General features: G+C 42.0%; 1 protein-coding gene across 7 annotated transcripts in view; it reads left to right on the top strand.

Moving 5' to 3' along the window:
- Rgl1 (ral guanine nucleotide dissociation stimulator like 1) overlaps positions 1 to 12,862 on the top strand; it is a 245,024-nt gene that overhangs the window by 215,272 nt on the left and 16,890 nt on the right. For all 7 annotated transcript variants that reach the window (XM_048809850.1, XM_048809851.1, XM_048809846.1 and 4 more), the window contains 4 exons: positions 4,824 to 4,913; positions 7,136 to 7,222; positions 8,884 to 8,916; positions 11,381 to 11,502. In XM_048809850.1, coding sequence (XP_048665807.1) covers positions 4,824 to 4,913; positions 7,136 to 7,222; positions 8,884 to 8,916; positions 11,381 to 11,502 — 332 coding nt within the window. The remainder of the gene's footprint in view (positions 1 to 4,823; positions 4,914 to 7,135; positions 7,223 to 8,883; positions 8,917 to 11,380; positions 11,503 to 12,862) is intronic.

Below are 12,862 nucleotides of genomic sequence, written 5' to 3'. Positions count from 1 at the left end.
AGAAGTTCACCTAGAGTTGATTACAGTTGACAACTTGTGAATAATCATCAGAGGGCAGTGAACCCAGGCCAGATATTATCTTTATAGCCCTTCTATAAGTAGATTTTGTCATCTTCATTTTAAAGATAGACAAGACTTAGATAAGGAAGTAGCATGTCCTAAGGTACACACCTGCTAGATGATAGAGCTGTTAGCCAGCTGTTTATCACTATGACAAAATACCTGAGAAAATCAAATAAGAGGAAAAAAAGATTTGTTTTGGTTTATGGTTTCAGTCTGTGGTTGGCTGGCTTCATTGCTATTAGGTCCATGGTGAGGCAGAGCGTCATGGTAGAGAGGGTGTGGTGGAAAAGAGCTGCTCATCCCTTGGCTGCTGGGAAGCAGAGAGGAAAAAAGGTGGGGCAGTCAGGGACAAGATACAGTCCCTAAGGACATGACCCCAAGAAGTCATTTTGTTCAACTAGGTCCCACCTCCTACCATTTCCTCCACTTCCCATTTGTCCATTCATCTATGAATCCTTCAATGGATTAATCCATCCATGAGGTTAGAGCCCTCATTGTACAAGCATTTCCCAGAAGCCCCACCTCTGAACATTGCTGCATTGGAAACCAAGCCCTCAATATATGAGCCTTTGGGGGGACATTCCGATCCAAACTATAACCAGAAAAAATGTGAGTGCAACCTGGTGAGACTCTAAAATCTGTGCATTTCTTATTTAGGCATAAAGCTATTTTGTCTGCCCCTTTGAGATCAGAGGACAGTGTAGGTCAGGTTCAGCTTCATAGAGGAGGTAAATCACTAATTCAGCAAGTATTAATGAGCACTCATTATGTGCTATGTATTAGAGATGCAACCATATTGATCTCCAGTCTCATGGAGAGGTAGGATGGAAACAATTATAAAATTATATCATATGTCCTACTCTAGGGGGAATCCCTGAACTGGGCTATTAGAAGATATGGTAATCGTCTGTAGTCTGCTTTTCTAAATTGGAGACAATACTGGTACTGGGTCTGTTGACCTTGCAGAATTGGTTTGAAGATTATTACAATAAAATATGTGGAAGCACTATGCAAATGTATGCCATTTCTAGTGTTTGGTAAGCAGTGTACATTTAAAACCAAAGTGTCCATAACAAGTGAAAGTGCATAAAGTTTAAACCCACAAATTTGAGCTTAGGGAGGACACTGGAATGAGAATGAAAGTCAGGTAGAGGTGGGGTTACTAAGAAAAGGCATCCAGTTGAATGCCAGCTAAAGCTCATAGGTAGTCATTCCTGTAAAGGCACATGTCATGGTCTTCATGATTCTTCTCCTGAGTCCTACATCCTGTCTTGGTATGAACTTCTGTTTTTCTGGAAGTCTTCCTTGACACCCTCAGGTCTGATTAAGTACCCCTGCCAATGTGTTCTAGAAGAAGTCCATTATTCCTCTGTCCTGGCACTTACAACATGCTCTATTAGAGATGTCTATGGATTTACCTTGTCTTTATACTGACCTGTAAGCTCTTCTAGGCAGGGACCAGATCCCTAATGCCTGATGCAGTGCCTGGCACATAGTATGTGTTCAGAAACTATTGTTGGACTGCATGAATTGATGGGTCTTGTCATTCATATGACTTTAACAATGTGTCCACCTTTAGGCCTTCTTGGAGTAGATAACATGAGCAGGGCAGTTTTTGCTGGTGTCTGACCTTGCATTTGAACTACCCGACTAACTGCACATTCAACAATTGCTGAGATTGTATTACTCCCTGCTTCATATCCCTCCGGATTTGCAGACTTTAAATGGAAACCCATTTGTCTGGAAGGAGATGGCTTAGTGGTCTCCCTATCCATAATACAAAGCTAGACTAACTGGAGCCACACATTCAAATCCCAATAGACCTGAGTCGTCCTTCCAAGGTAGATAAATTGGACACTGTGCAGCTCATTACCTAGTGTCAGTCTTCTGGCTGAAACCTTAGAAGCAATGCTATCTCTAGCATTAAAGATCCCATAAACCTTTCTTCAGTGTAGAAGTTTACCTTAGTACTCTAAGTTAAATTTCTTATGTATGGCTTGAATCCCAAAGAAATGAAAAACTTGGCTATGAATTCATGTGGTCTGTGCATTATCATGTGGTTTATGGAATGCTTTAGGCAGGCTATATATATGTATATGTTATGTATCCCTTTCCTGTCATCTTTGTTGATCATTCTTCATATGAAGTGTGTAATTCTGGGTGTGAATTCTCAACACAATTATAAAAAAATGAAATCAAGGTACTTAGGTTCTCAAAAGAATCAATGAGAAAAACTCCTAGGTTCTGTTTCTGATATGTTACTCCTGGGCTTGTACTGATTTATACTTTGGTAACCTTAGTTGTAAATGACCTGTCTTCTACTTCTGGGTAAATGTCATATTCAACTTCTATAATATTATGATCCAGGCAACATAAAGAAAAAAATCCTTGATTTTTCTTTTAAAAATATTAGAGAAAATGCTTCTGTTTCTTCTCAATGATTATCTTCAACTTGTAATATCCTTATGATTTCTGAAACTTAGATAATTCTAAGCAGTGAATCTTAGAGGCCACAGATTTCAAAACAACAGGAAAGCAAACTATCACCATATCTTCTTGTGATCCTCCCTGGTCAAATTAATGTAACAACTAGGCTTCTAGAAAGCCCCAGAAATTAGACTCTGGTGGAGATGTATGTTTAGTGAAGCTCCAAAACATGTTACCTTCAAAGCTGGAGCAGGAGACTGTTAGAACTGTGAAGACCTGTATCAATAAAAATCACCAGCAGCTTCTGAACTTTTAATTTAACCAACATTTATTGAAACGGACCCAGTACTTTGTAGATGAGGTCCTTTTAGACCTATTAAAGAGTCCCTCTGAGGCCCAGAACAATTTGGTGAAGGCATTGGGCTCTGCTAAAGAGCTAAAGAAAAGTCAGAGTCAAGGGATAAATTTGCACTAGACAAAAGCTAAGAGGACAGAGATGGAAAGAGAAGAAGAGAAAGGAAAGGAGTGGGACTTCGGTGGAGGGAAAGGGAAGGATTTGGAATTCATCCACACACAGGTGGTGATTAGCATCATGGGATTGGATTGCATTTACAAGGATGTGAGTATATTGAAAAGCAAGAAGATGACCTGGGCAGAAGAAGAGTCACTTAAGAGAGGCAGGAGGAAAGAACCAGAGTGACGCCATCACAACAATCCATGAAAAGTTTCAAGGAGGCTCAAGGGATGGCGTTGTGAGGCAGTGCAGAGTAGGAGATTGGGGCCAAGGAAGGAAAGAAACTAGAGCCTTTTGGGATATGGCAGAGAGTGGGTTTTCGTTTGACACCTCATTTGGAAGAACTGGCATTAGTCAGTCTTTTTAAAAGTGCTGCAGCCAAGGATGGAATCTCACTTTCATGAAACGTTGAAGGCATGGAATCAACAAGGCTTCTAGTTCCCCATTTCAGGGCTTTCTGCCTCCTACTAATGAGGAGGGAGGTGTGGTCCTCAGTGTTCTCTAAGATCCCTTTCACCTGTGTTGTTCTGTGATTCTTAGGAGCTTTTTAACTTTTAAGAAATCCTTAGAAAGAAGTTTAATATTTCTGCCAAAGTTTCCTCTGCAGGACCATCACATTAGAAAGACACGCACACTCATGTTCTTGTCAGACAACGTGGATTTTTCATGCAAGCAAGAATTTGAGAGGACTCAGAATCACCTAGCATAGGAAGTGGCACATATTAGGCTATCATCATGCATCCCCAGGGGGATCATTAAATGGTAGCTGTCCTTATTATCATTTGTGATAGGGAAAACTGAAATAGGTAATGAGTCACAGTGGGTTCCAACCCTGGTGGTGTACTGGGGACCTCAGTTAAGACTGGTTAATGATAGACTATGTCTGTGCCTTACCACCATCAGCAAGACCATGTTACTGGAAAATAGCCCTCTTCTAGTTGTACAGTAGTGAGAGTCACATGCTAAGGTAATATAATAAACCCAGGAAAAACTGACTAAGGAGAAACTAATGTAGAGGTTGTACACTACTGAATTGTGAAATTTGCCTCCCATTCATGCAGTTTCTGGAAAACGAGAACTTAACAAGACCCTGAAACCACAGACCCAAAACACTTTGTGTGCAGTCAGCAAATTCATGATTAATCATGTCGAAGAGTTTGTTGTTACAGTTGACAGGAGGAGAGCAAGGGTAGCTGTCTGTCCTCAGGCGCCCGGAGGAAGGATAGATGGGTAAGAGGTCCAAACCTAGGAGGCAAAATTGATTGGGGAAAGGGGACCAATCTGTGAAGGTCTAGCTTTCATGAATTGGTAATGTGCCAGCATATTGGACTTCCTCAGAAAATTTCCAGTACAGCAGTTTTATTTAGCTAAGAAATACCACAAAATTGGGTCCCTTTTCTTTCACAGAATGCTGGCACATCCATTTCAGGCCAATGTCAAGAAATCATAAAATGTACAGAGGAAGAGCTCTTCATTTCAGGGATATAAGATCACTTTGAGTGAAATTTGAGATGTATAAAAATGTCTCCATTCCAGGAATCGCCTGCCTTGTAGTGATGATCAATTTCATAAGCCAAACCAGACACTCTTCTCACAGAGCAGGATGATCCAGGACCACGGGGCCTCACACAGAGACCACTCGCCAGCCGCCAGCCAGGCATTTGCTTAACACAGCCTGCCGGCCTGCTGGACGAGCCTTCATTGCACACACTCAAGACCTGTGCAGAGGATGTCAGATGTGTCCCAGAAACTAGGTGCCCCTTCACTTCTCTCTAAGTGGCCTCCTCCGTCACTGGGCTCTCTGTGTGCTCTTTCTTAGGAAGGAACCTCCAAGTTTGCAAATCTGGACAGCAGTGTGAAAGAAAACCAGAAGCGAACTCAGAGGCGGCTACAGCTCCAGAAGGATATGGTGTGTCCAGCTTTGTTCCTCCCCGAGAGCCCACAGGAGAGCGGCCTGTGGCTGTGGCTGGGCAGCAGGGCGTGCAAGGCACCAGTGTCTTTCAGTCTGCAGGGCTTCCAGTCTTGACTTCATTTGTTCTTAGCAGCCCTGGGAGTTCTTTAGGAAAGATATTTTTATTCCCATTTGACCCAGTAGGAAATGAACACTGAGAGCTGCAAATCATGTTTTCTAGAAAAGTTCTCTTCTGACAGCGAGGGCAGGTTTGCAGCAGGTGCATCCGCCCCACTCACTCCTGCATTTAGGTGCTGGGGCCTGCTTGGCCTAGCAGCCTCCTGGGCTTCCTGCCTTCCTCAGCTTTTGGCAGATGATGGCCAAGGAAAGGGATTGTCTGCCAGCAGGAGGATTTGGTCTTTGTACTCGGAGATCATTTCATTTCTTCCCAAATGCTATAGACATTGCCCAGGTCTTCTTGCTAATCCCAGGGACTAACCAAACCTTTCTAGTTTTTCAGTACTCAAAGGAGTATCTAACCTCTCTTTTTAAAATTGAAAGATATTATCATGGTTCACTGTATTTTTAAACTCCTAAGTTTTAGCATAGAGGTAGGGAACCAGAAATAGGAGATTAGAGACTGACAAAATAAATATTCTCATCCCTGCCTTCAAAGGATTTTCTCCTTCTTTGGAAAGCTGGACATAAATCAAAAATATTTTGAATGCTAGGATTCTTCTGTAATATAAAGCCTATAAAACTCACAGTGTTTCAAACTTTCATGGTTGTTCAAAGGCAAGTTAAAAATAGCTGTTACCAAAGTGGGGGAAAAGATTATTTTAGTTCAGGGTGAGACCTTGTCCATATAATGAGAAGGACAAACTGCAGCTGACAGTGAGTTCCTGAAGGACAAAACCCTTCTTGGTGTGAACTGGCTGGGGAAGTGGCCAGCCTCGTGCCAAGCAGCCTGGCCTTGCCCCGGTTGAGGCTGTTCCTGCCAGAATTTCCACAAGGACCTTAATACATTCAGGATGAGATGTCCTTGGAAGCCTCCTTTAATGTTCCCTGCAGAATGGTTAGTGCCTTGGTGGCCTTGTGAGATGGACACAGATGAATTGCGGTCATGTATTGAAGCACTTCTACCTTTACTCCAGTGGGCAGTTTTGAAAACTGAATTCCATTTGAAATAATTGCAGAGGTACAGAGAAGTTGCAAGAAAAATTACACAGAATACTCTAAACCCTAAAGTTTCTGTAAACCCTTCACCCAGTCTCTCCCGTTGTCAGCTGCTTCTGTAACCTGGCGTGTCTGTCAATACTCAGAAGTTGACACTGGTGTGGTACTGTTCCCTAACACTCAGATTTTGTTTGGATTTCACCAGTTTTCCATTAGTCCCAGGACCCATCCAGCGCAGGACACTGAGATGGCCATGTCCTCCCAGGCTCTTCTGGTTCATGATGCCTTCCCAGGCTTCTCTTGGTTATCATGACCTTGAAATCCTAAGGGGTACTGTTCAGGTATCCTGCAGAACGTTCAACAGTCTGGGTTTGTCTTTGCTTTTCTAGTGAATAGACTAAGGTTATAGGTTTTTTTGAAGAATGGTAAGAAGAAGTGCCCTTCTTGTCACATCATATCAAGGAGTGAATGGTTCATCTGGTGTGACTCTGATGGTGCCACTGCTGATGTTGACCTTCATAACTTGGTTAAGGCAGAGTTTGCTAGGTTTCTTTCTTTAAGGTTACTGTTTTTCCCTTTCTTGCATTCTTTGAAAATAAGTCACTAAGACTAGTCCGAGGGGCTATTTTAACATGGCACCCTATATACTCTTGTGATGCACATTTATCCATTGTGTGGTGGCCCACTCTTTACCAGTGGTGAAGCCACCACTGTCCAGGGCCATTCCAAACCATCCCAAGTGTCCATACACTCTGAAAAGCGAACAGACGACCCACTTACCTGAGTTAAAGCAAAATGTGAAACCCACTGTGAACACATTTGAATGTATGCCTGTGATTTCCTGGTTTTGAGGCTTGATTGTCATGACTTGAAAGCTAGACTTTAGATCATGAAGTTCTTTTCCTATTTGTGAAGGGTTTTCAGAATTTCCTGTCATGGAGGTTACCACTCATAGCCCCATAGTCATAGTCCTTGAACAGGTCCATGTCCTCTAGTGTGAAGGTCATTGAAACCCTTAAACTTTTCAATAACAATAAAGACAGCTGTTCTCTGATTATTCCTAGGGTGTGATGCAGGGCACTGTACCCTACTTGGGCACCTTCCTGACTGACCTGACCATGCTGGACACTGCTCTCCAGGACCACATCGAGGTGCGCTGCATGCAGGCAACACGATTGGGCCTGTAGCTTTCTTCTTAGATTTCTAGAGAGAAATTTGCTTCTGTTACTCTCTACTGGGAGCCTGTAATGTGTGTGGTATTGTGCTGGGTGCTATAAGAAATACAAAGAACAACACCAAAAGATAATACCAGCTGAGTATCAAAAGCTAGTGGAAGGAAGGGCATATTAAAGTAGGGAGCAATCAATAGAAATAGAGAGTTTTACAAAATTGCAGGTAGTCGTGATTAGTAACATGAGAGGCTGTGGTGAGAAGGCCTTGCTCAGACATGGCCTGGAGCAAGATCTGGGTGTGGAGGCTTACGCTGCAGGCAGAGCTGAAGGAGCAGAGGGCCCTGGCACAGGAGTTAAGTCAGAAGTGAGGCAGCTTTGTGAATTTTCAATTCCCATTTTTTGGTATTTTGTATTGCCGTCTGTTCTGGGGTGTACCCTTCCACTCCTTCCCTCTTTTTCTTCTGGAACACGAAAAGAGGTGAAAGCCAGTCCAACAAGCCAACTTTGTTAATAAGTAATAAGATGTAAGTGGGAAAGACATTAGATATTTGAACTGATATTTAAGGCTTGCTGTGCATTTAAGTGAATTCTGCTTTGTGGGTTGTCATAGCTTCATTGTATCCTAACTAAAAAGAATTGTATGTCACTTCCATGCTTGTCCTCAGTGTTGGGGACATGTCCATTTATTTTGTGTTTCCTGGAGCTCTGGTCTCTTCCCACCCTCTGCCTTAGCTTATCTCAGGAAATACCCCTCAGCGTTGGGGAATTTTGGGGAGTGACCAAAGATTGAGAAGTTAAATTGAGTTGAGCCTACTGAGAATAGGAGTTGGCTGGGGAGGATGAAGAATTGAAACTTAACTTTTCATGATGCTGTGCACAAGTGACTTCCCTTTTGATAAACCATTGACAATTTGGTTTCCAGCATGAGTCAGTGACCATCTGTTTTTGTTGCTTTTTATCAAGGAAACAAGTGTAATGGAATATTTACTCACGCGTTCGTCTTCACTGGTTCTGCAAATATACTTGGATTCTGACTTGTGATATTTCATCATTACTATTTTAGTTGATTTCAGACATTTTAAAAGAAAGCATAACCTGCCCATTATAAATGAAAAGAATGTTTTTGCTCTTTTCTTTCTTTTCTAAACTAGGGATTGAACCCGGGGCCTCATGTTTACTATGCAAGTGTTCTACTACTGGGCTACATCCCTGGCCCTTTTTGAAAAAATTTGAAAAGAGTCTTGCCAAGTTACCCATGCTGGCCTTGAATTTGTGATCCTTGCCTCAACCTCTTGAATACCTGAAATTGCAGGCATGTGCCACCGTGCCCAGCTAAAAGAATGTTGTTTTTTTTTTAAGCAAAAGATGGTTGTCTTCCTCATAATATCCATAATTATAGGATCATTAGTAATTAGGCTTGGGCCGGGGTTATAGCTGTTTGGTAGAGCACTTGCCTAGCACATATGAGGCACCGGGTTCGATCCTCAGCACCACATAAAAATAAAATGCATTGTGTTTATCTACTAAAAAATTAGGCTTTATCTTTCCTTTCATCTATTTTAATGTGATCTAGAACAACATTAGGCTGTGTTTCAAAAGTAACTTGGTTGGTCACCTTGTTTTTTTTAAATTTCTTTCAGGGTGGACTGATAAACTTTGAAAAAAGGAGAAGGGTAAGTAGAGGTATTCACGGTGGCTTTTCATTTTACTGCATCTGGGCATAAAAAAAAAATAAAAGAAGCAGAAACTTAAGGGTTTTTCTGTAGAGGCAGAAAAAAAAAGAATAAACACTTATTGAACATTGATCATATACCACTGTGCTTGGCCCATTCCTATCCATTAGCCTCCAAGAGCCCTGTGAGGTAGGTCTTGTAACCCTCAGTTCAAAGGTGAGGAAACCAGGACTCAAGGGATTACATTGACTGGACCAGAGTCACCTGGGAACAGAGCCAGGTATAGAAATATTTTCCTGTGGCTCCAAAGCCCATTATGAAATGAGGGCTAATTCCCCCACCCCTCATCCTTTTTTACACCTAGCTTCAGCAAAAACAGATTCACCTAGTTAATAACAATGTACTGTGTACTTCAGAACTGCTAAGTGTTCTTCCAGATAAGAGTGCGGGAGTAGTTCATAGGTCGACGGCCTGGTTTAGTCATTCCACAATGTATACATATTTCAGAACATCATGTTGAATATACTATTTTTTATTTGTCAATTGAAAAATAAATTCATCCTAGTAAGAAGAGAGTTCTCCTAAAAGTAAATGACATAGAAGAGTTCACAAAGAAGGTGACCTCTGGGAGGTCTGCTTGGGAGAGGAAAGGAGATATCCTTTGCTGTTAAGTGCAAGCAGTTATTCTTTTCCTTTCCTCTCAGCATAGCAAGGCATGTTCACTTCAATTTGAATCTTTCTCTGGATAGAATAGTTATGAACTGTGCTAAAAAAATATAAATCAGCTTTGGAGGTTTGCTATGGTTTTTGTCTCAAATGTTATATTTAAGAAGACATTGAAATGATTCGAGGGAAAATGAGTGAGCAAAATAATTCACCCCATGGTGCTCTCATTTCTTTGTTTTGTTTTATATTGTTTGCAAAATTGAAACTAGGATTGAATCCAGGGATGCTCCACCACTGAGCTACATCCCCAGCCATTTTTGTTTTTCATTTTGAGACAGGGTCTCATTAAGTTGCTGAGGCTGGCCTTAAACTTACAATCTTCCTGCCTCTGCCTCCCAAGTCACTGGGGTTACAGGCATACACTACAGTGCCCTGCTCTCTATTTTTTTTTTTTTACTCATTCATTCATTCTCTCATTCCACAAATATACTACCTAACATGGGGGCTTGGGGGTTGCAGCATAGAAAACCCAGAGCTCCTACCCTCATAAAGTGTATAGTCCAGGATGGAGTTAGGCAAATCTATAGGTGGTTATAAAGCCTGATAAAGGCTGTGGGCAGAAGTAGTGGATCTTGAAGAAGCACATAGGAAGGACATCTGTCCCTGATCTATAGGGTTCAAGAAACCTGCAGGAGAAAATAACATTGGAGTCAAAACCAAAAGAGCATAGGCATGATAACCAGGCTGAGTTCATCCTTAACAAGACACTAACACGGACACTGAAAACTTTCTGTCACAGAGTATACTTTATCCTCTAACATGACAATAAATATTCCTTGACAATATTGAGACCAAGAGCTGGGGTCACTGGATGGAAAGTTGAGACTCAGAGGATCTGCCAGTCCTCGTATTACTTCTTGTGGCCTATAATGATGTGTTTTTGGTTTTTTTTAGAAAAATTCTGTTATGCCTTCCCAGTAAACCATCTTTGTCCTTTAACTTCAAAATAAGCCTGGATGATAATCATTTTTCTTTTAAGACTAAGATGTTAAACATTTGGAAAGTCTGAATATAAAACCTAAAGCTAAAGCTTATACCCATTGCTGACTTAAAAAATGAATAATTGAAGCATGTAATGAAGTATAAATAAGTTTGGACATAATAATATACTTGCTTCTCTTGTGAGCTTTAGAAGACTTAGTTAAATGATTTACTGGGATAGTAAAAACCTAAGGATTCAGGAAATCTAAACAGTCAACTTTATGAGACCTTGGACTGTTTAGACATTCAACCCTACCAGAGCTTATTTATTGAGGGTAAGTAAGGTTTGAAGAAGCTGGGGATGGGGAACAAATACTGGAGTTCAAGAATTTGTTTTCTTTTAAGAAATAGAAAAAGTTCACATAATTTACAAAGAAAATGGAAAAGAGAGAAAAGACGCCATTATGACTGGGTGGTGACTAGTTTGGTTGACCTTGGCGACTTGTTTTATTCATATGAATTAATTTTTCAAGAAGAAAAGAGAGTGGAAAATTAAAGCAGACATGAACTTCAGAGATTCCGAGATAGATTATTTTCTTATTTTTTCTGCACTGGGGATTGAACCCAGGGCCTCCTGCTTGCTAGACAAGCCCTGTACCTCTGAGCTACACCCCTACACTCCAAGTTAGCAGTATTTCAGAGTCTGCTTAGATGGTTTTCTGCATATATTATCCCAAGATGTTATATTTTCATGTTTGAAAGGTCTGACTTGGTTGGCCTTCCTGTTCACTTTTTTTGGTTGTTTTGTCTGCTCTAGGAATTTGAAGTGATTGCCCAAATAAAGCTCCTACAGTCAGCTTGCAACAGCTATTGCATGACCCCAGACCAGAAGTTCATCCAGTGGTTCCAGAGGCAGCAGCTCTTAACAGAGGAGGAGAGGTAGGCTGGCTTGTGGTCTGCCCGGGACTGAGGTGTCAGCCTGAGGAGCACGGCCTCCAGTGCCTTCCTGGGTGGCCGCAGCTGGGATCTAGGTCCTTGGTCTTCAAAGGAGCATGACATAGCAGGAAAAGCAGGACTGACATGGTGGGAGAGCGTGCCTTCAGAGTCTTGCTCTGCCACTTTCCTACCCTGTGGCCTCCAACACATCTTTATTTTTCCTCATCTTCTGGATGCTCCTCTGTAAAGTGTTCCTTCTGAAGCTTAAATGAGCATATTTAGGAAAGCACTGTCAGACTATGAATTATAGCTACTACCACTAGCGAGGTCACTGTGTTTGTCACAAGTGTCAATTGGGGAGCTTTCAATCTAGGGAGAGAAAGCGATGCATGAACATTTGAAATATGGTGCAAAGTTCAGTGCTACAGAGCCCACGGGCAGGAGCATGTTCTGTAGCCAAGGAGGGAAGAAGATGGAAGGTACGCGGGCATCATACGCAGGCTGGCTGGAATGGGGGAGACCTCACCAGGAGAAGTTGGGGAGGATGCTGCAGACAGAACTGAGCAGAGGTGGGGCTGGGCTGTGGCTCAATGGGTGGAGCGCATGCCTGGCATGTGTGAGGCAATGGGTTTGAGTCTCAGCACCACATATAAATAAATGAGTAAAATAAAGGTCCATCAACATCTAAAAATACATTAAAAAAAAGAACTGAGCAAAGGCCTGGCAGCTGACAGGCGTGGCATTTGGAGGAGGGCGAGGACTTGGTGTGGGCAGGGCGGTGCTTGCTGAGCATGGAAAGGCGCCAGTACCCCTAGTGCTCTGGCTGTTGGCCCAGCACGGGTTCAGACCTTACCTGTAGTCTGGTGGTTATACCACTTGTTTTTGCATTTTTAGTGGTTGCGAGAAAAATAAAAACAAGAGACTAGTAATATGACATGGGACAGTTTTTTGAAATTCAAATTCCAGGATCCATAAATAAAGTTGTGTTGGCACACAGCCCATTCATTTACATCTTATCTATGGTTCCTGTCTGGCTTTACAGACAGTTGAGTAGTTGCACAAAGACCACATGGACCACAGGCCTGAAATACTTACTATCTGGTCTTTCCAGAAAAAGTTTGTTATCCTACTATAGACTGGGGAATTTCTTTGGAAGTTTATTGTAGGGGAGAGTGAATCTGCCCGCAAAGTTAGTCTTTGCCAATGAGGAGTTGAGAGTTAGAGGAGTATTAGAACTATTGGTGACAGTGTTTGGATTCAAACTCAGGGCTCCTTGATTTGAAAACCTAAGATCTGAAGGTGGCCACCATTTCCATGTGCTTTGTAACCAAATACTTCTGCTAACTAGACCTACAAGCTTTTG

Source organism: Marmota marmota, unplaced genomic scaffold, assembly GCF_001458135.2.
Source record: "Marmota marmota marmota unplaced genomic scaffold, marMar, whole genome shotgun sequence".
Classification (NCBI taxonomy): Eukaryota; Metazoa; Chordata; class Mammalia; order Rodentia; family Sciuridae; genus Marmota; species Marmota marmota.
Note: the sequence above shows the minus strand (reverse complement) of the source record. Positions and strands in the feature narration are given on the sequence as shown.